This window comes from Amblyomma mixtum, chromosome 4 (genome assembly GCF_055824585.1).
Source record: "Amblyomma mixtum isolate Tamu chromosome 4, ASM5582458v1, whole genome shotgun sequence".
Lineage (NCBI taxonomy): Eukaryota > Metazoa > Arthropoda > Arachnida > Ixodida > Ixodidae > Amblyomma > Amblyomma mixtum.
The window spans coordinates 100728944-100754137 of NC_143015.1; the positions used below are offsets into that span (position 1 = coordinate 100728944).

The following is a 25194-nucleotide window of genomic DNA, read 5'->3' on the forward strand; positions in this document are numbered from 1 at the left end:
TGAGAATTAAATTTTTGCATAACCAATATAAAGTAATGAACAGCAGAATTTAAGAAAGACTCTCAGGAGTGCCACACTGCAGGAAACAGTGTGTACTTGGTTTTAACTAGATCTGGTGCGCCATTTTTTTTAAATCCTTAGTTCAAGATACGTAAAACACCCCGTATAGCGTAGTACTCATTACAAGTGCAAAAAATAGATAATACGCTGATAGTGAACATGCTACCAATGAGCGGATCATTAGGCCAGAACGACACCCTTTCGAGACCAAAAAAAGTGCTGGTAACTTTTTTGAAAAAGGCATCATATACACTGTGGTATCTGGAAGTGGATTGTGGTGAACGATTTTGGACTCTCATCCACTTACCCCTTCTTGAGCGTAATGAGGCTGACGGAGACAATGGCAGCTTCCTGCAGTGGACAATGGCATGGAGATTAGCGGTCACCGAGATGACAAAGGAAAGTGAATACTTAGGTTCTAGATATGAAAATGCATCTCGTCTTGTTTTCTATGTTTTTCAGTTTTTAGTGACGCCCTTTATGAAAGGATATGCTGATATTATGTAAAGAAAATGTTATTCAGGTAAAAGAACTAAACATGTGACGCTACGTGTGGGGCTTCAATATTTTGATGTATAGCACTCGGAGGGCCATTGAGGGGAAAAGTGGTGTCTGCGTGGAGCCTCCACCTGCTAACTCTGGCAAGCACTGTTTAGAGGGATCTCTCTCTTGTGGGGATGCCCTTTACTTATCCCCTGTTGTTAGCTTCCCCGCAATGCACCCTCAGTTCGTTCCCTGTTGCTCGCTTCCTCGCAATGCACCCTCCTTAGCCGTGTTAGTTATTTTAAATAACAAGGGAGGGCGCCAGCGTCGCAGCGACACGAGCGACACGGATGGCGTGTTTGCTGCGCGCAGGGGAGACGGCCCTCATCGGCTCGGGAAGTTGGGCACGCGCTGACGTTCACGCTCAACTCTCCGCTCTTCGCCGGCATGCGGCCTCGTGGTGGGAACGTTAAAGAACTCCATGGGGGCGATATTTTCGAAGCCCTTTACTACGACGTCCCCCATAGCCAAAGTCGCTTTGGCACGTCCAACCCCCCTAAAGCCAACTTTAATGCGATACCACTCGGAATGTCAAGGCAGAACCTTTCGGGCAGTGGCATCTGCCTGATGCCTCCGACTGCCTATCTTGCCAGGAAGTGTTTAAAGGGATTTCCTTCTCTGCACCTACTAGGTTCCGACCTTCCCCTTTCCCCCCTGCCACTCAGCATTAGCATACGGGGGGAGGAGGTAGATGGCACAGTAAGCTGATCTTTGTCTTTGACAGAACAACTGTCTCTATAGCGTCTGTCAAAAAGAAAGCGATGCAGTTATGCTCCAAGTCGAACCTTAGTGTTTTTCAAAATAATATAGAAAAAATTTACATTGATACCCTCAATATATTCTTCGCCGCAAAAACTCATAAGGTAGATTGTCCCTTTCGTGTAATTATATCCGAAAAGGGATCATGGCAAAAATCGCTATCGAACTTTCTCAAGAACCAATTGATGATGCTAGAAGTAGAAGACCCGTATCAGACAAAAAGTTCCCTTGACGTAGTTAAATTTCTGAAAACTCGGAGTGGTGGGTTAGTGGCCTTTTCTATTGACGTAAAAGATTTATATTATTTTATCCCCCAAAACAAGTTACTTTTGTACGTAGAACAATGCATAGACAATCACGGCTCCGTAGCTTGCCAAAATGCCTCAGAGGTGTCTGTGGAAGGGTTCCTTGAACTATTAACGATGTACCTCTCCTCGACGTTTTAATTTTGGGATGGGTACGCTTACCTTCAAAAAACAGGAGTTCGCATAGGCTCTTGCCTCGCTCAAATTCTAAGCGACATCTTTTTGGCATCAGTGCACAGAGTTAGCTCAGATTCTTGGACGTTTTTCTGCGGTCAAAATTTTTCGATATGTATATGACTATTTCGTTCTGTCAAGTGTAAACGGACAGAATTTTCTGGCCACTGTACAACAGATCTTAAAATGCTTTAGCACGGCCTTATCTCCCTTAACCATCCCGCATGAGGTGCCAGAAGACCGGTCTATTCAATTTCTGGGCAAAAAACTCCACCTACCGGGCACGTCACACCTGCTGGTCCTATCAACCATGGTGCAAAAAACCGGTCCTTCCGTTCCATTCGGCTCATTCTAAGATAGTAAAGCGGGCCATTGCTAACTTATACCTCTCCAACGCGCTCAAAAAGTCCTGTACACATTGTACAGAGTCTAGTTTTCTTAATCAGTGCCACAGGCTAAGGGAAGCAAGTTATCCTCCTCATCTTTTGGTTTCTGTCGCTCAGAAGTTGCTGAAGCATACAATTTCTCAGTTTGGATAGGCTGAACCTAGCGAGCCTATTCCAAACAATGAAAACAGAAACAAACAAGTGACGGTTATTCCATACTGCCACACCCTTTCCCACAACCTCAAGAGGATAACGAGCCGTGCAAAAGTATAGTTGGTGTTCTCCGCTCCCCACAATTTGTCAAACCTGCCTAATCGCGTTAACCCTCGTCCTAAAAAAAACCACAAAATGGAAAAAGAACCATAACAACCAGTATGCAAATGCGAAAAAAATGCAATCTATTCTATTCCGCTTAAAAGCGGCCGGAAGTACATAGGCAAGATAAGCAGATGCCTCAACGATAGGCTGCCAGAACACAACAATAATGTCAGGAGTGGTGTCAAGGGGCATCTTGCTGGCCACATCAACGCTAAAAAAAAGAAGGAAAAAAAATACGTGTCCTGGCTGTGATCCGGATTTCAAAAGCTCTCTTGTCATTGATTGCCACAAAGATCAGCTTACTAGGGAAATTATAGAGGCGTTCAATATACATTCGCAAAACGATGATACGTGCGTCAGTGCTGCCTCAGTGTTTCTTTCCGACAAGGAAACGCTTTTCTAGTCTCCTAATCTGTAAATCTTGTTCGAGGATAACGCTGTTTGAGTGCTTCCTTATTTCAAATGCTTTATCTAATCTTCTGTTATATTGCCTGGTTTCATGCAGTAAACTTCGGTTGTAAGTTAGGTTCTGGTGGTGAAAAACATTTTATTAAAAGACCTAAAACAAAACAAATAATTATGCAGCAGCATTGCGGGCGGCCTTCAGGCTGCCGGTTGTGGCGTCCAGGCCATGCCTAGTCGCGACGTCCTCTGCCCAGGTCACCAGCCGAAGTTGGATATACGGCTCGGTGCTGGACAAAGCAGCCTCCCACTGCTGCGGACTGTTTAGGTGCCAAGAGGCAGGGGGCAAGTGTGGTGGGCAGGAGAATAAGATATGAGCGTAGTCGGCTCTTGGGCTCTCACATAAGAGGCAGGCCGGCGAGTACTCTCCTGACGTGCGGGGGTGAGAAAGGGTGGGCCTGAAGGTGGCGCCACAAGCGTTGGTGCTGCTGGGAAAGGGATTTGTGCGCACGGGGCAAAGTGAGACGAGAGAGGTGGTAATGTAAAGTGTAAGTTAGCGCGCGTCCTGTGTCTCTCTTGTGTCCGTGTCTTTTTAGCGATATATGTGACAAGTGAACCATCACCAACTCGCCCAAGCTTCTACACTACCGATTCTGATGTGGAGTACACGCTGGGCTCCTTGGTGGCTTTGAAAGAGGGGAGCTTTTATGCGTAGCGTATTGCAATCACTCAGTTCAGCCCTTGGGCGCGGCCGGGCAGCCACCAAACCACGTGACGTGACGTCACGACAGCCGGAGGAAAAACCGTAGGTAAAGATTGTGGCGATTCTTGGTGAGAATTGCAAGCACAGTAAACAAGGAAAAAAAGAAATAAAAATACCTAAAAAGAGAAAAGAAAAGAAGAACGGCTGAGGATGGTGCCGGTTGCCACCAATCCAATTCATCCAATCCATCCAATCCCAATCCAATCCATCCAATCCCAATCCATCCAATCCCAATCCAATCCCAATCCAATCCAATCCCAACCCAACCCAATCCCAACATCCATCCATCCATCCATCCATCCAATCCAATCCATCCATCCATCCATCCATCCATCCATCCATCCATCCATCCATCCATCCATCCATCCATCCATCCATCCATCCAATCCAATCCAATCCAATCCAGTCCATCCAATCCAATCCAATCCATCCATCCATCCCAATCCAATCCATCCCAATCCAATCCATCCATCCAATCCAATCCAATCCAATCCAATCCCATACAATCCAATCCCATCCCATCCAATCCAATCCAAATCCAATCCAAATCCAAATCAATCCATCCAATCCAATCCAATCCCATCCAATCCAATCCAATCCAATCCCATCCCATCCCATCCAATCCAATCCCATCCCATCCAATCCAGTCCCATCCAATCCCATCCATCCCATCCAATCCAATCCAATCCAATCCATCCAATCCATCCATCCATCCATACGTCACGGAGGAAAAGCTGCTGAGAAAATCGTGTGCCGCCAAGCAATACCTCGCGCAAAAAGACCGCGCAATATGCAACGCATTCTTGGCTTAACTAAGCTAAGCCTGGGCATCGTTTTGAAATGGTAATCAAAACACTGGATCTTTTGCAGCCAAACTTAGTAACAAAGAAATGTCACACCCAACAATCAGAGTAAGCGTACAACCAGTGAGCGACGTTATGTTTCTATTTACGCGAAAGGGTTTACGACGCTCATATCGATGAAATTCAATGGCAGAAAAGAACTTGTCTGGCCCATTAGAAAATTCAACTGAAAACCGCTAAACGACTACATCAGTCGTAAGAAGATTTTGTTCAATGTAAGAAGAACATCACACGTGGGGAATAATAATAAAAACAATGTTTTGAAAAATGGAATGAAAGATTCGACAAGCGTATCATTGCAAGTGGGGAATACTTTGAAGGAGATTGAAGGTCTGTGCCTAAAATGTGAACAAGTAAGTTCAAACAAAAATAAGTCCGGTTTCTTTTGGGTACCCCCTCGTATGCGGACGACATCACCATGTGGAATAATACACTGGTATGTACACTGATACGTGCGTCTTAAATCCCGAATTACAAGAAAAAGAGCTTTTACAACATTAACCTGAACCAAACAGTGCCTTTTGCTGGGCTAGTTGGTGTGACATTGTGTTCAGGAAAGTAAAAACAGCGCTAAATTGTACACAAACCACGTCCTGTCCGTCTTTCTGTGTGGTTTGTGCACAATTTAGCGCTGTTTTTACTTTCCTGAACACCATTACTTATCTTGTGCGGTTATATAATTTTTCTCGCCACATGGGAGCGAAAACGCTCTTTATTCTAGTAATGCTGCTTCACTCCGATAATTCATATTCTCGGACACAACATGTATTTACCTCCGGTAGTGGTGACGGTATGGCCTTCACTTGTTGGTGGCACAACTGCATTAAAAACAAAATAAGATATTATTGCTTTTTAGGCCTACAAGGCATATAAAGAAATGCAGCAAAACCAATTGCGCGAACTAAGCCTAAGGGGCCGGAGACAAGTGGCATAGAAAAAGTATTGCTGTCAGAAAAAAAGCTTGCCTGAGTGCACATGCATACGGGAAAAAATTCGATCCATATTGTGCAGTGAGTCCTGCATAGTAGAAGCCTCTCAATACAGGTTTCGATTGCGACGGTTTTGTAGATCGAAACACCAGCTTCCCTAGGAGTAACAGCTACAGCCCACTAACAGGCACACAGGTATCAACAGATGCAAAGCGAAATGTAACACACAAGTCTGACGCGCAAGTAGTTCATCTCTCGAAGTACACACCAGAAAATGGACAGTTTTAGGCTCTTAAATCTCACAACTTTGAGGCAGCTTAACTTACAAAAACTAGCTCGAAGATTTCTTGGATCTGAGGTTTTTTTTAAATTATGGTATTACAGCGTTTGGGAAAATAATCTGGCAACATTAACCTGCCGCTGGAAACACGACCGGTAACACGCAACACTTATAGCTTCGGGGAGCTGTGTCAGGGTTTCCAGACTCAGGCCAAAATTAACTCTCGCAAAAATATTTCAGTAACGAAGTAGTATTGTTGTACAGAACATTGAGCGTCGTGGGCTAAATGCGCAACTGCATGCGGCTCGTAGCCGACCGAATATGTTACAGCTATCTTTGCTTCGCATGTACAGCTAGGCAGGAAATCTTCAAAGTTATTTGGTTTTTTAATGCGAACGCATTTAGATTGTTCCACAAAAAATTTCCGGCTTCTCTGGCACAGTATTTTCTCACTGGCCGAGTGAAGTCACGTGACCCTGTGACGTCCTCACAACCTACCCACTGTGGCAGTTCATAACTGGCTGATTGGATTGAGCGGTCACGCGACCATGTGACGTCAAAACATGCCCATGGTTGCAGGTGGCAACCTGGTAGAAAACCTGACGAGTCTACCGAGTAGAAAATCATAAGACCCCAAAAATTTGGAAGCTGCTCCCTTCCCCTCCCCCCGAAAATTCCCAAGGAGCCCTAAAAATAGACCCAGACTAGAAAATGGACAAATTTTGGTTGGTTTGGTTGGTTTACGGGGTTTAACGTCCCAAAGCGACTAAGGCTATGAGAGACGCCGTAGTGGAGGGTTCCGGAAATTTCGACCACCTGGGGTTCTTTAACGTGCACTGACATCGCACAGCACACGGGCCTCTAGAATTTCTCCTCCAAAGAAATTCAACCGCCGCTGCCGGGATCGAACAAGCGTCTTTCGGGTCAGCAGCCGAGCACCATAACCACTGAGCCACCGCGGCGGCATTCATTCACACATTACTAGTAACGTTCTTTTAGTAAGCATGAACAAGCTATTGCGGTGTCGGCGACATTGCCAATCGTCCTGCGCTGTCGTCTATGCATCGGCTATGTCGAATGGTTCGAGTTGTTTGCGCAAACAGAAGCACAAGCGTGTTTTTTGCTTGGTGGTGGTCCCCGGCTACTTACCGCCTCGGCTCGGTGCCTGCGCCAGAATCGCGGACGCGGCGCTCGGGACTGGTGCTGGCTCGGCAGCGCTTCCTTGCCAGCCTCGGTAGCGCCGATGCCGGACATGTTACTCGTGCTGGGCTCCCCGGACCCCGTTCGGGCATCGTCCCACTGAATGCACAGAAACGATGACTGCAAGAAGAGAATGATTGTGCACACTTGGTCGCTCATTTTCCGATGAGACCAGGAAAAAAATTTCATTATTAAGCCCAAGCGCAGTTTTTGTTATGGAGTTTGGGGGCGGGGAACATGCTACAAAAGAAAAATAAGGAATACAATTAGCTTGAGGTTTATAGGGATCGAAAAAAATTTAATCAGATCAGTTTTATTATCACAGCTAGTAAAAAAATACATGCGAATCATATGGGTCCTTAGCCTTCTCGGCTAGACTTGGGCCCATGTGGGAGTTTCAAAAAATAATTACAGCGAACAAGTGTCTTTCGGGTCAGCAGCCGAGCACCATAACCACTAAGCCAGCGCGGCGGCGTGAAATGGACAAATGTGGATAAAGGTTGATTACTGGGTGGGATAGTCCCACAGGTAACCATACGAAGGTACTCAAACATTCTAGAAGGGAGTGACTCATGCATATCCTTTAAGGGCAATGGAACCTGTTCCATCCGGAGTTTTGACGCGAAAATCACAAGAACAGCATTATACACTCATTGTAGACATTGTATCAGACAATCTAATTGCTACTGCATTTTCCTTTTTTAGGAATGTGGTTCAAGTGTTTTTCCTTTTGCAGACACTACGCCAGCCGCTTCGAAAGGTCAGCGTGGCTGCGCGCTGAACCGCGCCACCACCGCTTCGCCAGCTGTGCGTATGCGCGGAGTGACGTCATAGCCCGCAGCTGGTGTGCACGCCCCGCACCTCGCGGCTGCTCTGACGGCAGAGCAGGCGCCGCCCGCCTTGTCAGTTGTGCGCATGCTCGGAGTGACGTCAGAGAACGCAGCTGGTGAGTGCGCCCAGCGCCTATATTATGGTAGCATTGCGAGCCTTGAGCGTGGCAGCGCCGTAGCCACCGTTCCGTGCAGTAGCTGGTCACGTGGTTGGTCACGTGGTGCGGAGCAGCTGCCGGCGGCGGCGAAACCGAGTGGGGGAGGTGAGAGGGGGAGAGTGAATCCATGTCCAGGGGCGAAGATGATGAAGGAACGCCCAGCGAAACGGAGCGACGAAAGACTGACTTTGGAATTCGACTGAGCGAGTTCCACTCGGCTAGCTGTAGCTATCTCGTCACTCCAGGTTTAATCGGAGCCAATTTATTCTGTAAAAATTTGAAGTTGCCTGAATTCGTTGTTGAGGCACAGTAGCACGCTATAGACACCTCCTGCTTCTTAGTCTCATTTGCTAGTTACTACAACTCAGCAAGTAGCTGTAAAAAAAAAAACCTTCGTTTTCATGTTCGTCATTCGACGCTGAGCATCGATGCTATGGTGTTCGCGCTATGAACATTTTCGGCAAGTTGTGAGGTGAATAAAATAATTCGGGCGTCAAAACGCTAGAGCTGAAATCCCAACCACTGTTCGCTTGTAGAAAGAAACGATTTCTCACCGGGACTGTAGTGGAACGAATGATGGGATGGACAGTTTCCCAGAGGGGGCGTCCATGAGCGACGCTGGTGTTTCACACGAAGCGGGGCTTCGGCTCCCCTGCATAGGGTAAATCGTACCTGAGAATTTGTCACTCATAAAAAACATTACCAATGACGGTAAGACTGCAATGTTACGAGGAACGAACCGCACCTGCTTTGGGGCTGCTTAAATAGCAACTCCAGTAATTTTTCAGTGGTTGTTTTATGCTGCCGAGGGATTTCAAGTTAGAGCACGAGAAAGCCCTTATACTCACTTTATACATTTGCTCATACTGTTAGTTTTGCCCTTTTTTTTCTCGCAGGAACTTTAAACATCTTTAAAATGCTTGTTTTCAAATACAAAAAAAAATAGTTGTGCATAAGCAAAAACACTGAAGCAGAACGGAAACTTTCGCGCACAGTCCAGAAGCTGTGACGTCAGAGAAGATGCGATGCCGCTCTTGGCAAGCAAGCCACATGTGCAAGCTTCCCGCATCGCGCCAAAAGCCAAAAAGCGAAATAAGAGCACAAATGACTGCACAAACAACGTCAGTAAAAATTAACCACCGCCTACCGATGATCCACCGCCAAGAGAAAGGAGGCCTGATCAGGATGATCACGTTTTCTGAGGGGGGGGGGGGGGGGGGAGCACTCCGAGATCTGAGCGCCTTAACGAGGGGGAGCACTCCGAGGTGAACCTCTTTCTACTCGGAGTCACTGGATCCTCCTTAGAGTCACTGCTTAGATTGACTACAGTCCTGTAAGCATTTGTGCTCGAGTACCGTCGAGGGCAAAAGTAACAGACGCCTGCTTCAAGTTCCAGCCCGTGACACTTTACGTGGGGGTGTCACCTGTGAAAACATTTCTGTGTTGACACCGGTGCGGTGGGCTCGTTTCGACACAACAAATTCTTTGTTAGGCAGCGCCCCCACGCAGAGTGGCACGGCTCGAATCTTGGAGGCGAGGGGTGTCTGTTACTTTCGCTCCCGATGGTACACAGCGGCCCCTGGGCAGATGAGCTGACCCTGAACACCGCGAAAAAATATTGGAGGCGACACTCAAGCCCCGCTTTAAGGGTACGACGCTAGAGCGTAATAAGTTAATGTCCATGCATACGGAATTTCTCGCTCACTACTTTACATTCATAGATCGCTGGTAGTCTTCATACCCCTTCAGGCGCAGCGGTTACGCGACGCGCCACTTCCCAGCGATGGCAGGTGCTGCCACCGGGGGGGCCTTGTGAGACCCAGGTTGTTCTTCCCGAGCAACCCCTCTCGATCAGTCCTCCATTTAAATGGCACCTGCCAGGGCGGGCAGTTTGCTCACAGTCCGGTGGGCAGGTAACGACCTTGATGGTAGCGAAGTTGGAACGACGTCACAAGGTCACGTGACCTGTTTGACAGGCGCCACATTTGCTTTCCGTGCTCGGGCACCGAGGCTTGAAACGACAGCCAACGGCGACGCGGACAATTTTTCCGACATGGGCGTACTAATGGTCTCGCGTTAAAAGTGATTCTACAGAGTGTTTGCATGCGGCCTTTCAGGCAGCGGTATTATAACCTGCGCTAGATTCGCAGCGCCAACTCAGTGCTTTCCAATCAAATCAAATACACTCCCTATCCAAACGAAAGGCAAAGCCATTTCATCACAAATCTTAAAATACTCACCTTAAATATACACTGCCCCACTCGGAGACAGTTTACCGCAAATGAAGAAATGGAAGTGTATAAACACTATTATACACCATCTATACTTTTCAAATGCAAACTCTCTATATAATGCAAACATAATCCTTTCGAGTGACGCACAAAGTGACAGTTAAAGCATTGGGTCTACACTGACGGCTCTCAAATCAGTATGTAAACCTCACCACCGCTTCTGAGGAAAGGAAAACAAAACAATAAACAAAAATGTGAAAACAAAAATGACCCTACATACAACGAAGTCTATTTATCAACCAGAAATGACAAAACGGCCTATGCATGGTCTACTGACCACCAGGTTGCGAGACGATTAACATTGGCTGTTTTTCATATTTTCTGTATGCGTTGCCGCAGCATCTCAACCAGGAAACATTCCTCGTACCGGGCTGCTTCGAGCAACGCCCCACGTGGCATGCCGCCTGCGCCTTCGATCTCGCTCCACGTGAGACCCGAGAGTGAAACACGCAGGGACATGAGGCATGATGCTTCTGCCAGTTCTCCATGACAACGAAGAATCTGCGTCCAATATCCCTGCACAGAACGCGATAAATACGGTTAGGAACAGGTCCCAATTAGTTGTGATGCGCAATTGTGTTTACCGAAGTGCAAAAAAAAAGCAAAGCTTTCACTAATTGGTCACCTTAAATGGCAACTGCACCACTTTTTGAGAATGCCGCGAAATTCAAAGATTCAAATCTATACAGGCATTAGGTAAAGCACGCTAAGAGTTTTTGCGCAACCATTTAAAATAGTGACGCAATCGGGGATTGAATTAGGCTTCTCCTCAAAGCACCAGAGGTGAGTGCATAACTTTGGTGCGACGTCAAAGAAGGAAAGATTTCAAACTATGACTGCCATCAACCACACCCCACCGTGCCTCGTTTGATGCTGCCAAACATGTCTCGGCAGGCTTTGCCTTCGGGGACTGCTCTTTTTCTTTCAAAGTAAGTGTTTATGTGTTGGGAATGTACCAGTACCTTCAATGACGTTTTATGCGCCCCCACTTGGCGCTTCGCGCTGCCAAGGAGCGTAAAGGCCGCAATTTTAGTCGTCGATTACGTCACCACTTGAAACGCTAGCCCAAAATGAATTCACATGCATCACCCGCAAGTTTCACACATTCAACCACTTTAAGCTCATAGATTTTTAAAACGTGCAATTACCCTTTAACTATCAGCAATTTGGTGATCGGTGCGAGCAAATTTATCGGGCATTTCGCTTTCAGCGGCGACGCCACGTTTTTTTTGTTTGACGTCTCCTTGAGCGACCAATGTCCGTCGTAAAAAATAGACCAGTTAGTGAACCCAGCTTGTTAATATGCCGCAGTGGCAATAGACGAAGTGTATTCCCAAACTAGGAACAACCTAAGCAACAGCACAGTTAATCGGCCGAATAATGAAAATGGATGGCTTCACTCTAGTCCACTGTAGGACTAGAATATTGGGCTAATTACCCGTGCTGCTTGGCAAGACATCGCTGGCTTAGACCGAGCACGAGATAAGATAAGCATTTAGAGTTTTAAACTGAAACTGAGTGGGACACATATTCTTTTTTTCCAGTCTTCTTTTTTTCTCGGCCAATCCTGCGCACAGAGGAAGTGTTTAACACAATGAAGTCACGAAAGCAGAACGCCTGATATAGCGCTTTTAGGTGTGCACCAACGAACAGATGCGCTACCCTTGTGCCCAATGCCCCGGAGCTAAATATTTTCGCGTTGAAATTTATTAATGCAACTACGTGGCAGTAAAATAGCGGCAAACTGACATTTATGCTTCAGGTTGAAGTGCTGAAGTTTCTCAACCATGCCAATGCGTCGTTAGCACCGATGTACCGCGTACGGAGGAACGCTTTCGCTGTAACAAAGCAGCAATATGTATACGGGTACTTTTAAAGACTAATGTAACTTATGGTGAAAACGTTCTTAAGCTATACGAATATGCATTTTTGAGTACTCAAGCAGATGACTACGCTTAAATCAGAGCATTTGCTATTTTACGTCGGTATACCATAACTATATATGCTCTAGGATGCCCTGAAGCCGTAGCTTGAAATGGGGCGACCTACATATCGGTATAGGTAAAAAAGCTGTTTCAAATGTATGTGAAGGGCTATATCCTGCATGCATTCGTCCAGTGTTCCTGTGTTGACTCGTTATAAGGACAATCGTAGCTTAATACAGATGATGGGAATCACACATAGTTTCTCATAAATATCTGATAGATGTTCCAAGATTATATCCTTTTAATGTTGATATTTTTTATTGGGAGTAGAATCCTATTTGATCTTCACTTAAATTAACGGCCCTCAGCTATGACAGTCTATATTCTTCTCTAGATAATCGGCTTCTTTAGATAACCGAACGAGTTTTAGAAGCTATTTCGAACGGTTTAGGTTTAGGTTTATGGTGGTTTGCCGTCCCAAAGCAACTCGGGCTATGAGGGACGCCATAGTTGAGGGCTCCGGAAATTTTGACCACCTGGGTTTTATTAGCGTGCACTGACGTCGCATAGTGCACGGGCCTCTAAAGAATTTCGCCTCCATCGAATTTCAACCGCCGCCGCGGAGTTACCAAGCTTTATTCGACGTTCGTGGTTCTCCGTTACATGTGCCGATCACGCAGAAGTTAAATCCCATTTAATAATAATTACATTACGAAAGCAGATCCACTGAGAACCACGGATGCGATTGAAATGCTGAGAATGTCAGGCCAGAGGCAGCCATGAATCTGCTAAAGCCAGCGGCGAAGAGAAGAATCTTGCTACTCTGACAATCTTCCATTAACTATCTGGGTGTGCACTCGCACACCGCCTTCAACTATGCGCATCTCGTCACCACAGCGTTTCGTTTCATGGTACTGGCGACAGGTGGCACTGATTAGGCTATTTCTGGAAGGCTGATAGCGAAAGGGGGAAAGCGTGCACAAAGCGTCGTCGGCGAAGAAACGCAATGCTGATTATTACTAATAGCTATCAGGCCGTAGAGGGAGTAAAGAAATGCTTAGTAGCCGTCACATGCATGGCGTCATAAATCTCCAGAGCTGCAATGTTTTATTTTGACTCTTTCATGTGCTAATCGAAAATGGCGGTTAGTCAACGCCATGACAACGTTTCGTCAGGTTGTGTGGCACTGGTTATGTCAGTATTCTCGGGTTCCACTCGGAGAATTGCCGTAAGCTTCCATCGGCCTGTGCTAAAACTTATCGAAAACGGTAACCACTGGAAATTGCTCTTTCGCATCTCTTTCACAGACGCGCAGAAGCTAGTTGGGAGGCTTGGGAGACCCTACTGCGTTCTGAGGACCCGACCAAGCAAGCCATCGCCACCGGCCGGGCTGCCAGCGTCATGAGCCTCCGGGACATGAACGTTTGAGTGCAGTGGGGCCGTGCGGGGGCCCACGGACCTGTGTGTCCCAAACTCCCCAGTTGTAAATAAAGTTTTCACCACCACCAGTGTAGTTGCAGCCAACGGCTGTTTGAGAAGAGCTTAAAGACTGGCGCAGTACATACCGATCGAAGCCCTTGATGGTGATTCTCGAAAAGTTGCCAGACAACTTCTAAAGGCTCCAGTGCTAACTGCAATCATTCCAGGGCCTCGTTGTGGCCATCGCGCACAAGTACTTACATGGCTTTGCCTAAGCACACTCTCGAAGAGCTCAGACAAAGCAGCTGAATGGCGAAATTTTCGAGGAAACTGGGAATTGAAGGTACAGACTGAGCTAAGTTGCTCATGCGACCAAACTGGGCCAGTACGAAATAATCTAATCGAAAATATTACGGAGCCAGCGCTTTTCAATGGCTACACAGGGAAAGTATCGTGACGGTTTCGTCACAGTCACTCACACGTCCTTCGTAGAAGGAGAAAGGATGCGATGACGATCTCGGGGAGTACATTCAGTGATGATCACTGACTCGTGATCAGTGATCAATGATCAGAATTAATCCTCCACCGAAATTCGACCGCGGGGGCCGACGTGGCATTGTGATTTTTATACACTTTGATAATTGTGTCCATGTATATTGTATCGTCATTACCCACAATTCGTTTCTCTTTTTTTTTTGGTCGGTACTTATTTTTCTTTCTTTTTTCTGGCTAACCTATCTTTCGTATTTGCATCTAGTCCATTTCCGTTTATTTTCAGTTTGTCACAGTTCCGCAACCAGAGAGTGAAGCACTCTCAGCAGCACTTTGACCCTTCTGCGCCTTTCCGACCTTCCTTCATTCTATTTCGAAACTGCTGACACCATAACACTCTGCTCGTTAGAAGCGCTTGTGCCACATTTATTTATTCCAAAATGCTGCAATCCCGAAGGATTACAGGACTAGAAAAAAAATCTCTGCCTCTCCCGTAACCGAGAGTAGAGTAAGCATGAAATGTTTACGGGCCTAATGTCATCTCGGTGGACACCCGAACCGCACCCTACAGGAAGGGAGGAACGCCACCACCCGTTCAGCGCGATGCCTTGCCATTTGAACGCAAGGTTTTTTGAGGAAAGGAAATGGCGCAGTAATTCTCTGCCATCTCGGTGGACACCCGAACCGCACCGTAAAGGAAGGGAGGAACGCCACCACCCGTTCGGCGCGATGCCTTGCCCTTTGAACGCAGCGCTTCTCCCCCGGGCCCCTGTGCGCCTGCGCGGCTTTGCTTCGATGCGCGAAGCCCCTAAGAGATCACGTATGACAACGAAGTGTAACGTGGCATTTATGTGCTTTTTGCACGCGTTATTAGAAATCGGAAATTATAATTCCGTGCATTATCAAACCCACAGCTCCACTGATATCTTGATAAACATTGAGAAGGCACTGGCAGCAGTTATTTTTTGTCTCGTTTGGAGACCAACCGGCGCTTGCATGCCGGTCGCGTAGGAGGGCTTAGAGAGTCTCGTTAAATCTCGTTAAGTCTCGTACGGTGCCCGGATGTTCTCGTTTCAGAGCCCGGATGACTGGAATTCAGTGCCCGGATGAGTGGATTTTAGTGCCCGGATGACTGGAATTCAGTGCCCGGATGACTGGAATTCAGTGCCCGGATGAGTGGATTTCAGTGCCCGGATGAGTGGATTTCAGTGCCCGGATGAGTGGATTTCAGTGCCCGGATGATGGCTCTCGGTGTCGGCGTGACGTCACCACACTGCCGACAACGGGAGCTAAAAGCATTTCATGCTTAAAAAAACAAAGTGCATAGGGAGTCGCATGTCACATGGCAAACCAGAAAAAAACAGTTAACAACAGGCATTTACAATACTTTAAACATCATGTATGTTAAGAAAGCTAGGTGCTAAGGAAAAATAAGTAGCGGTCGTAGCTGTTTTTTTGGAAATTATTTCTAAATGATTCCAATGAATTTCTGAATTATTCGAGGCGTAGCAGGGGACTGCAGACAGTTAGCTGAGTGGATGAGATTAAGAGGCTGGAGAATATACGATGGCTGCAGATGGTAAAGGCGAGACATGTGAAAGGCCTTTGCCCTGCGTTGTGACCAAGCTGCGTAATAAGTACAGGGTTTAAACAGCTCTGTTCCCCAAAAACTCGTAAAAATACAGAACAGCTAAAGATATTGTTAAAAGAAGTGAATTCTAGTGTGAAGGCCTGCTTAAGTTGGGTCCGTGTGCGGCAAAAGTATGGGGCTCAGGTTAACCGCGCTGTGTACAACGAAATACAAAAACCTTAGGCACATAGTATTCGCTCTGATATTGAGGGTTGTGAGGCTGAAGTGAGAGAAGTGTGGTAGGTGAATTCGTCCGCTTGTGCCGGCTGTAGATAAAGCAGGCACCTTTTCCTTCTCCTTTTTAAGTACGTGGTCATTGCATTCTACCAACTGGGAGCGATTTCACAAAACATTAACGGTCCGACAAACAAGAAGGCCATCGCCAAGTAGGTGGTTTATCTTGGAAAGCAATGTGATGTGGGAAGCCCGACCGAATGCATTAGAAAAGTGCATAAAAATCATGAATAGGTTCTCGGTCTTCGGTTTTTGAGTTAAATCACGAAGGGTTTCGGTGAGACGGTTGGGGACCATGATGAATTGGATGAAGAAGACTCTTTACGCTTCAACACTAATGCTCCATTATTTTGCCACATGTGTAGGTTAGAAATTTGCCGGTGGTTAGACGGTCAAAATGAGTCACACGATCTTGCATCTGGGGGTAACTGCGGACCAAGCGTTGCCGCGGACTCTACGTCCACAAAATAGCTTGCGTGAAACATCCAAATGAACACGGTCCTGGCCAAGCTGCGGCTCCGCTTACCCACTTCCTAAATTCATTTGTTCATTTAAGCATACTGATTACAGGCCAGAGGGGTGGTGTGCTACAGATGAGCGAGAAATACGAGGGAGCTAACCGAGGGATAACGCTGTACTTGTCCATTGAGTCTTAGCTAGATGTCACTGAAAACGCACTTACCGTGTCCACGAGAACGTCTTCCATTCCGCAGTGTGTATAGTACTAGGGAATAATAAAACTGAGTCTCCTACGGGCGTTGAAAGAAAGGAAGAGAGAGAGAGAAGAGAGGACAGTGAGCCTGGTGGTGATTAGTGAGCAGCCATCGTGTGCACATAGGGAATGTGAATTTATTACTGGTTTATTTGGCCTCAGGAGTTAAGGTGTTAGCTCACGTTCTAGCAGAGATCTCAAAATATTCGTCGCAGTTTTGAAAGGTCCACACAGCAGGTTTTTATTTTGATGTGCTTCACCTAATTATTTCTTGCAAGTTACAAAGCGATTGGGGCAGGTGGGGCACAGGGGAGATGGTGGTGCAGGGCGCACTGAGCACCGCTATTTCCATCGACGCCACGGCGGTTCCGTAATATCATGCCCCGCTTATGTGGTTTGCTTTTCACCACACACAATATCACACTTTTCACGCTAGTCTCAAGGTTCCTGCTCCAAGGATAGTCGATGTATTGTAGAGACCATCATGATCATGTGAGGGCGCGTTAGTAACTATCGCAGTATCGACGAAAAAAAAAAAAACAGTTGCCGAATGGGCTCACAGTTTGGCCCTACGGCCACAGTACAGCAAGTGGTTGCCACCTGTAGTGGTTTTAGCAATACCAACTGCATAGTGGTCATTCCTCCACTCTGCCCTTAAAAACTGGTTATGTCTTCGGCACGTGTTCTTTACGCGTTCTGGCGAGCCGAAAGTCTTCATAAACTCGGAGCCAGTACGCACCAACACACGTAGAAAAAAAAGCTCATTTGGTTGCAGGGTTTTTCGACAGCGGGAAAAGTAATTTGTTTTTCACTGCTCTTAGCTTCGGTCACCAATGAAAAATACTTGAAACTCACAACTGGACGACGCTCCTGCCGGGTGGTCAGAGGATGGTGCCTGCGATTCGTCATCCATCGCAGGGGTGGTCGACGGCTTCGGCGAAGCCTGCGGCTCGCAGAGGCTAAGCCTGGGGTTCCATCTGGCAATAGGATCGAACGCGACTCGGAATGGAGGTTTAATGTCCCAAAGCAACTCAGGCTATATGAGGGGCGCCGTAGTGAAGGGCTCCGAAAATTTCGACCACCTGGGTATCATTTCTTATTTGTGGTGTCGATGCATGGGAGAATAATACTCGAATTAATTTGCCCATCAAAGCCAATAACAAAGTGGACTGCACGGCTGTCAATTCCGGAGATTGGACTGCCATTGCCACAGGTCAGTTTGAGGGCACCGGACGTGAAATTCAGAGGTCGTGGGCTCGGATCCCACCGGTGGGATGGCTGTTTTCGAAGCGTAAGCTTTACTATGGTCTACGGGGCGCTAGGGGTTTGCACTTTTATTTGAGCTTCAAATAAAGCAAAGGGAAGCGAAGTGCATAACAGGCCCCCTGGGAGAGTGGACACCTTAGTTGTGCTTCGAAACCGACGATAGGCCGTGGGCGTTCATTGTGTTCATTGGCGTTGGCGCTGACGTTTTTGACTGCGATGATTTTTGAGGAAAGGAAGTACAGATGGGTGAGCCAGTGGATGCCTGAATACCGCTCCGAGGTAGGTAGGGTGGTGTGAGCGAGATGTGGCATGTTTGTGTTAGCGCTGACGATGTTATGGCAGACACGCGGCACTGCAGGAATAGGCCGCAGCGTTCATTGGGTGAGCAAACTCTCTTGATAAACCATTAACTGCCACCTGCCATGGTCGCAGGGTGAGTATCGAGTGTCCAGAACGCCCTCAACGTTACAGAGACCAAGCCACGTACACCTGCCTGATATTATTATTATCATTCTCCCATGGATCAACACCATCAATAAAAAAAAAACATTCCCCTATGCACCTTGGTTTCAGTGGGTGTTGGCTTCCTTTACATGCATGTCAAACGAGCCCCCCATTTCCTTTCATTTGTTTTAAAGATATATGTGTTACATGGTTGTACAAGATCTTTGTATCTTTGCATAAGGCTGAGAAAATATTTCCTGAGCGATGCTTATGCGCAACATGATGTGTGAATGGGTTCCTAAAGGTTCAAGAACCTACGAGCCCAATAAGAACTTCTCTTAACAAAATGAAAAAGTTCTGTATGATTGAATAATAACCTCATACACATTTTTTCCTAGAAATGGAAGAATATAAATTTTAGACAGTGTGCAACCTTGTCTGACATGTGTATAATATTTCTATAAAATTTTATGATGGAGCTTTTATTAAGTTTTGCATGATACAGCTTTCTTTATCACTTTTTCAGGAGGGTTATGCTGTCTTCGTAGACAACAGCAGAAAATGCGCGTGCAGAACCTCAATATTCGAACCTTGGTGGTTAAGGGGGTTTTTCTTGTACAACAGCCAGCCCACAGGTACTCTATGCTTTGACCCTCGACCCTATTCAGAAAGCTCTCGCGAGCATTTAGACCCAGCGTTCACTCGCCACGCAATTCCACAAAATGTGAAAAAAGAAAATGGTTAACCCTGGGAACGGCGTAGAAGAATGCGTGTAGACAGCCTTGTTGTCGGCTCCTTGGACGGCTCGTATCGGCTCTGCTTGGTGGTCTGCTCCTGAGCGCTGAAAGTGGAGGAACATACAAAAAGACGGGATAAGCGGCCAAAGATTCTGAAAGCGGTAGCAAGCGCAGCTAAAGACTTACTCGAAGTTTTTATTCCAACAAGAATCAAGTTGCAGTCCCTCTTCTAAATTTGAGAGTCACGAGGTTGAACGAAGCCTGGCATTTAAAACCTACGCGGTAAAACGGCCATAAGGTATAAATTGTACTCGCGGCGATTTCAGAACATAATTCTGCACACATTGTACATACGCAGCTCACTTTAATACAACATTGCCGTCACTAGGATTAAAATGGATTCGCACCCTGCGACATTTCATAGTGGTTTGAATTCAACTTTTTTCTTACCACATTCACAAATACAAAAGTAACAGGCGACAGCAATAGTTAGTTGTTTTGTTCTTAGTAACTATTTATAACTAAAACTAACAATGGAAGGCAAAGATGTCAGCCGGGGCATCTACCATCTAGACATGAAGCACCTGAGCTGTGGCAAACGGGAGTAAAAGGACAAGGAGAGGGAAAGAAAGGAAGGAGCCAGAGTAGGTGTTGGTTGAGGTTTATGGGGGCTTCAAGTCCGAAAGCGACGCCGCCTACGAGGGACGCCGTAGTGAAGAGCTCCATAAATTTCGACCACCTGGGGTTCTTCAATGACATCGCACAGTACACAGGCGTGAGCGATAGTAAGAAAGGATAAGGGTAGGATAGCAATATACGCTATGTGCAATGTTAGGGGTTTGCGGAAAGGATGTGCCACCGTCTCTCTCCTGTCTTGAAAGGTATTCTGCGGCATCATCGAATCCTGAAGTTGTGATAAGGTTGCAAGGAGCCTAAGGGGTTCCTTCACTAATTTCAGAATATTCTGCTGTGGAAAAATTGCTAAGAGCCCTAGTCACACGTACTGAAATAAAATTGCGCTGAAAAACCACATTAGCTCTCATCAACCGTCACTCACCCATCCGCGTAGCGTGAGGAAGGCTGCGACGATGATGGCAGCAACTTGCAAGCACCATGGGTTCCGGCCCTGTGTAGGTTTGATGGCGCGGAACGTCATGGCTGCTTGGTGGCTGTAATGGTTTGGTTTGATTTATGGGGTTTAACGTCCAAAGCGACTAAGGCTATGAGAGACGCCGTAGTGGAGGGCTCCGGAAATTTCGACCACCTGGGGTTCTTTAACGTGCACTGACATCGCACAGTACACGGGCCTCTAGAATTTCTCCTCCAAAGAAATTCTAGCCGCCGCGGCCGGGATCGAACGCAAGAGGGGAGGCTTTTTGGGAACTGTCATCAAAGCACACCGCATCTCTTCCAGCGGAACTGAATAACAATGACACCTCCCACCCAACAATCACAGTAAGGGTGCAACAACCAGTGAGCGATATTATGTTTCTATTTACGCGAACGGGCTCTGCAAACGAAGTGTGCTTACGACGCTAAAATCGATTAATTTCGATGGCAGAAAAACACTTGACTGGCCCATTGCGTAATTCGGTGGTCCGAACAGATTGTTTATTGCAAGACGGACATCAAACATGGGAAATAGCTTTAGTGTACTATGAAAAGTGCATGCTGCCAACAATCCTAGGCTATGTGTTTATTTCGGTCATTTGGCTCGATATTATGGTGCACTTTACCAGCTAGCCGGCCATTACGTTTTACATTTGAGCCCTGCGTTTTGCAGTGATCAACGTACACATGCATGCACGCGGGCAAGCACTAAAACTGAGTTCTCTGTGCTATTTACTACTCAATATAAGCAACGCGGGAGTGTATTTTTCAAAGTCTTTAATATCCTCTTGTCGGTAATTTTTGTGAAGACGTATATGAAGCAAACGGCGTCAAACATTGACGTGCATTTTATGTTGCTCCCATACTGTGTGCTGGTCAAAGAGCGTGTGATTCAGGAGAGAACTGCCAATGGCTCTCGCGGATCCTGAAACCAATTTCGCCACATCGTCGAACCCAGCAGCTGTGGGCACGAATGGTGCTGAATGTAGTCGGGCCACAGTGTTCGCCACGCACAGCGCTCCATTGTCGTTCGTTAAGCAAGAAGGTGCTCATTAGACAAGAAGGTGCTCGTTAAAAAGGCGCTCACTAGTTAAGCAAGAATGTGTGGCCCTGGGCAAAAAAGTGTAAAGTGGAGTGTGTAGTTGGTACCACCCATTATACTTTCAGCCGTTTTCCGGCAGTACATGCAGTATGCATAGACGCCGCAAGTTCAGGAGGAACAAGGCGACTCCTACGCAGTGAAGAGCCGACAGCCTCCTGCGAAAACGGCACATGATTGTTGAGGCGTGTTTCGTAAAAATATTTACGAATGGCACTACGCGGTTTGGATGCGAGAGCATCGTTTTCTATTTTTATTTCCGGTGTATTGTTTACTCTCTTATTCAATTTTCTCTCTTCCTTTCTCATGACACACCTACTCATCAATACAGTCATAAGGCAACGCATATGTAAGAAGTGCACCTTTGTTCTCCAAGAAGCAACGTGGTTTTGTGGCCTATGTAAAGGAATAGAAGATGTTTTCTGGCCTATAGGATGCACGCTGGCCTCACAAATTATAAGTCCTGGTTTCAGTTGGCGTCTTCGGAAGAAATTTTCTTTTTCTGTTATGCCACCGTGACGTCAAACACCACCCGGTTCTGTTGGCGACGAGTAATACAATGCCTTTGCAATAAAAAAGGCACCGAATACCTAATCGAGGCCTCAGCTGGAACTCTCTATTTCATGCCACTAAAAATTTTACATCTCTAGCTCTCAGTTTTCCCTCTCCACAGAACATTGAGCGAGAACTCTGTGCCAGTCTTTGGAAGATAGGTGTACTTGAGTTGTAAAGAGTAAGATGTTCGGCAGCTGCAGCGGCACAGGAAACGCGCCGCGAGACGAGAGTGCCAAATGTTCCAGCCGCACCTGTCTTTGACTTCTGTGCCCAGCCTTCGCAACAGATATATTGCTGCAGATAAAGCCCGTTTTATCTTTGTGGAGGTACGGGGTGTGCTGAAAACGCTGCGGACGGATGTAGAAGAAGGCTTTGAGGGTTGGCAGCGGCAACTGGGGGCAGGGCCCGGCGGCGGCTGGGGCTCATCACGTTGGCGGCAATGTAGCAGTCGTAACAAATAGGGAGGCTGTTCGTCTTGCGCCATTGGTACAAACGCTGAGGTGTCAGTCGGGCGGGAGGAAACAAGGTAGACATGGTGGAGGTCAAACGAAACGAAAGGTTCTTGGTGAGATTGTTTGACGGCTTCACTGTAGGTAAACCGCGCTGCAACGGGAGGCTGGAAGAAAACCGATGGCAGCGCCATGGACAGTTGCGCCCGAGAACGTGCAGGCGGGACCGGGGGAACAAGCGAGAGTGTCCAAGCAATCTCCTTAGGGAGAAACGGCTTGATCTGGCAAAGGGATGAGCTGTCCTGTTCAAGGCCTCGACTTTGTCCGTTGAATATGAAGCAAGTTTCTGCGTACAGGGCTGACATCGGCGCTGTTGAACCTGTCTTGAGTGAGAAACTGTACCGCCAACTGCAAAAAAATATACGACGACGCTGGCTGGTTTTTCGCTTCGCGTCGCAAATTCGCCACTTATGGCGGCTTTTCTTGGTCCTCTCAAGATGTCATCTTACGGGGTTTTTCTCTCCGAACATAACGTTGTCATCAACTGCACTCGTGCCAAAGTGAACTTGTTGTACCCTTCGGCGAAGACCCATTGGGTGTTACTACAACCACGAGCGCCAAACCTACTGCGGCTGACGACGTCTTGATCTCCGTTAACTGTGACTCTACTTCCGACCGCACTGCCATCTTTATCCCGTCTCGACGCCTTCGCTTCTCGGCGCTGTCAACCTCTGCAGTTCGCCGTGCTTCCTGTCGCAGCTGTCTGCAGTTGCCGACCATCTTTTTCCCTACAAGATATATTGACATTACAGTATTCTATAATATATCTGAAGGAAGCAAATGGATATCATCAAATTGGCAGATGCCTAGAACAAAAAGTGTAGCAGGAGGTAGGGAGTACTGGGATGACGTTGGAACAGTTCTGCTAGTTGAGAAGGAACTGTTCAGTGCACACGGTAGGCGCGCAACAGTAGTCTGATCTGGCCAAATGCGCATAAATAAAGCCTTGCTCGGCTCCGTTGTGAGTGTCCTCGTCAGAAAGTAACCAAGGTACGACTATCTCACAAAGAGAGTTGGTGATGCGTAGTGGCTACCTATGTGCGGCCACTCTTCATCAGCTGCGCAAGGTTCTTACTGCGAGATTCAGCGTCTCCCTTCTCCACTTGGTTTACTAAAGTACTGCACCTCAACTAAAAGTGCAGATTTTATGATTGGAAAGCCTTAGATTCTGGGCCCCATTCTCCGCGCTAAGCCTCTCCAGCGTGGACGCATGCGGGCATTCGCGCAGCGTCGGCCACCATGGCACCCTGTAGCCTGCTGACCCGGAAGACACGTGTTCGATCCCAGTCACGGTGGTCGAATTTCGATGGAGGCGAAATTCTAGAGGCCCGTGTACTGTGCGATGTCAGTGCACGTTAAAGAACCCCAGGTGGTTGAACTTTTTCGAGCCCTTTACTACGGCGTCCCTCAGACCCTGAGTCGCTTTGAGGCGTAAATCGCCCCCCCCCCCACCCCCCTCCCATAAACCAAACCAAACATCTTGCTGCGGTCCGTGTTTCGTGCTGCAGAGTCCTGTGCCCGCTCGCACCTTTTTTCCCCTTCCCTACACCTCACGGCAATTTTCTCTACTTATTTAACGACCTGCACTGCCATCTTTTTATGTTTGTATCAGCTCTTTCTTGGCATCGTTAATATTGGTGGCTTTTTCTCGCAGTGTCTTTGAAAGGGCCCAGAAAAAATGCTTGCGATATATGCGTAATCTGGTCCCGTATAATATCCAGCGAGGTGCTTTTTGAAGCAGTTGATTCAAAGAAACACTATAGCTTTATACCCCAGCAAGTATTGTGAAATTGCTTTGTAGGGGCGCCAATAACTCGAATTGTCTCATGTTACCATGAGTACCAGAGGCTTAGCTCGTCTAGCCCGAATTGTATTAGGCGGATGTGGAAGCAAGCGAGATTGTCAAGGCATTGGCAGGACTTCGTTTGTCTCCCATATTCTGGGATTCCATGAAATTCTTAAAGAGCAAATTATCACATTCGTATTATTCGGCCATTGTAACACATCTCCAAACAAGCAATATCATAAACAAAAAGAGACTGTGGCTGCTGTCAAGAGGTTCCGCGAAATGTGTTAGAATTCGAAATTTTCCCCTGAATAGCGCGAAAATAGGAGCCCTAATTTAAACCCATTCCAGCGGGGCGGGCAACCAACAAGGCTTCTATGCTACATCTCAACGGATTCATCTTCACTCTTGACCGCCGTTTAGGGTTACGACTGATTTTTACATTTATGTATGGAATAATGGATGCTATATAAATGGAGGCCAAATCATCAGTCGCGTTGTTACGACGATAAAACTAAAATGAAGAGGTATGCACTAGGCGGAAGAGGGAGCCAGGGAGAGTCCTGCCGCGCAGTCGTCTATTTCGATATTATGGCTACCACAGTGACACCACGGCTTTATGTAGCCGTAGCGCGAAGTCACCAACAGCTCTAAGCTTCGAACAGTTTCTGGCGTTAACATGAGAGCCATTTTGGCCCCCACGGTCAGTAGGATGGAAGAGTTTTGAAAAAAAAATGAAAATGTCACGCTCTATTGTGCCATATTTGTGGAATTTATAATAATAAGTTGATCCAAGGATCATCTACGGATCTTCCTGAACATGCTCATGTCTTAAGTTCTCACCCGTCTGTTGGACTGAGTGACGACCACCAACACGCGCACGCGGCGCAGGTATTCCACACGAACTCAGGTCAGGCTCGGGCTCCGGGGATGTCGGGTGTTGGGCGGCCGGTCACACCGAGATGGACCAGGGGGTGACGGGCATCCTGCCATTGGAAATCAAACTGAATTCACT

At 47.0% G+C, this 25194-nt stretch overlaps 1 protein-coding gene across 11 annotated transcripts in view; it reads right to left on the reverse strand.

The window, feature by feature from the left end:
- LOC149347599 (uncharacterized) overlaps positions 1–25194 on the reverse strand; it is a 165119-nt gene that overhangs the window by 117100 nt on the left and 22825 nt on the right. For 6 of the 11 annotated variants that reach the window (XM_089587209.1, XM_089587202.1, XM_089587206.1 and 3 more), the window contains exons 7-13: positions 20178–20289; positions 19130–19224; positions 17529–17650; positions 10629–10777; positions 8525–8622; positions 6932–7102; positions 368–411 (exon numbers count right to left, since the gene is read on the reverse strand). In XM_089587209.1, the coding sequence (XP_089443335.1) occupies positions 368–411; positions 6932–7102; positions 8525–8622; positions 10629–10777; positions 17529–17650; positions 19130–19224; positions 20178–20289 (791 nt within the window). Of the gene's footprint in view, positions 1–367; positions 412–5346; positions 5392–6931; positions 7103–8524; positions 8623–10628; positions 10778–17528; positions 17651–19129; positions 19225–20177; positions 20290–25194 lie in introns of all 11 variants that reach the window. The other 5 variants (XM_089587201.1, XM_089587200.1, XM_089587210.1 and 2 more) reach the window with 2 other exon arrangements.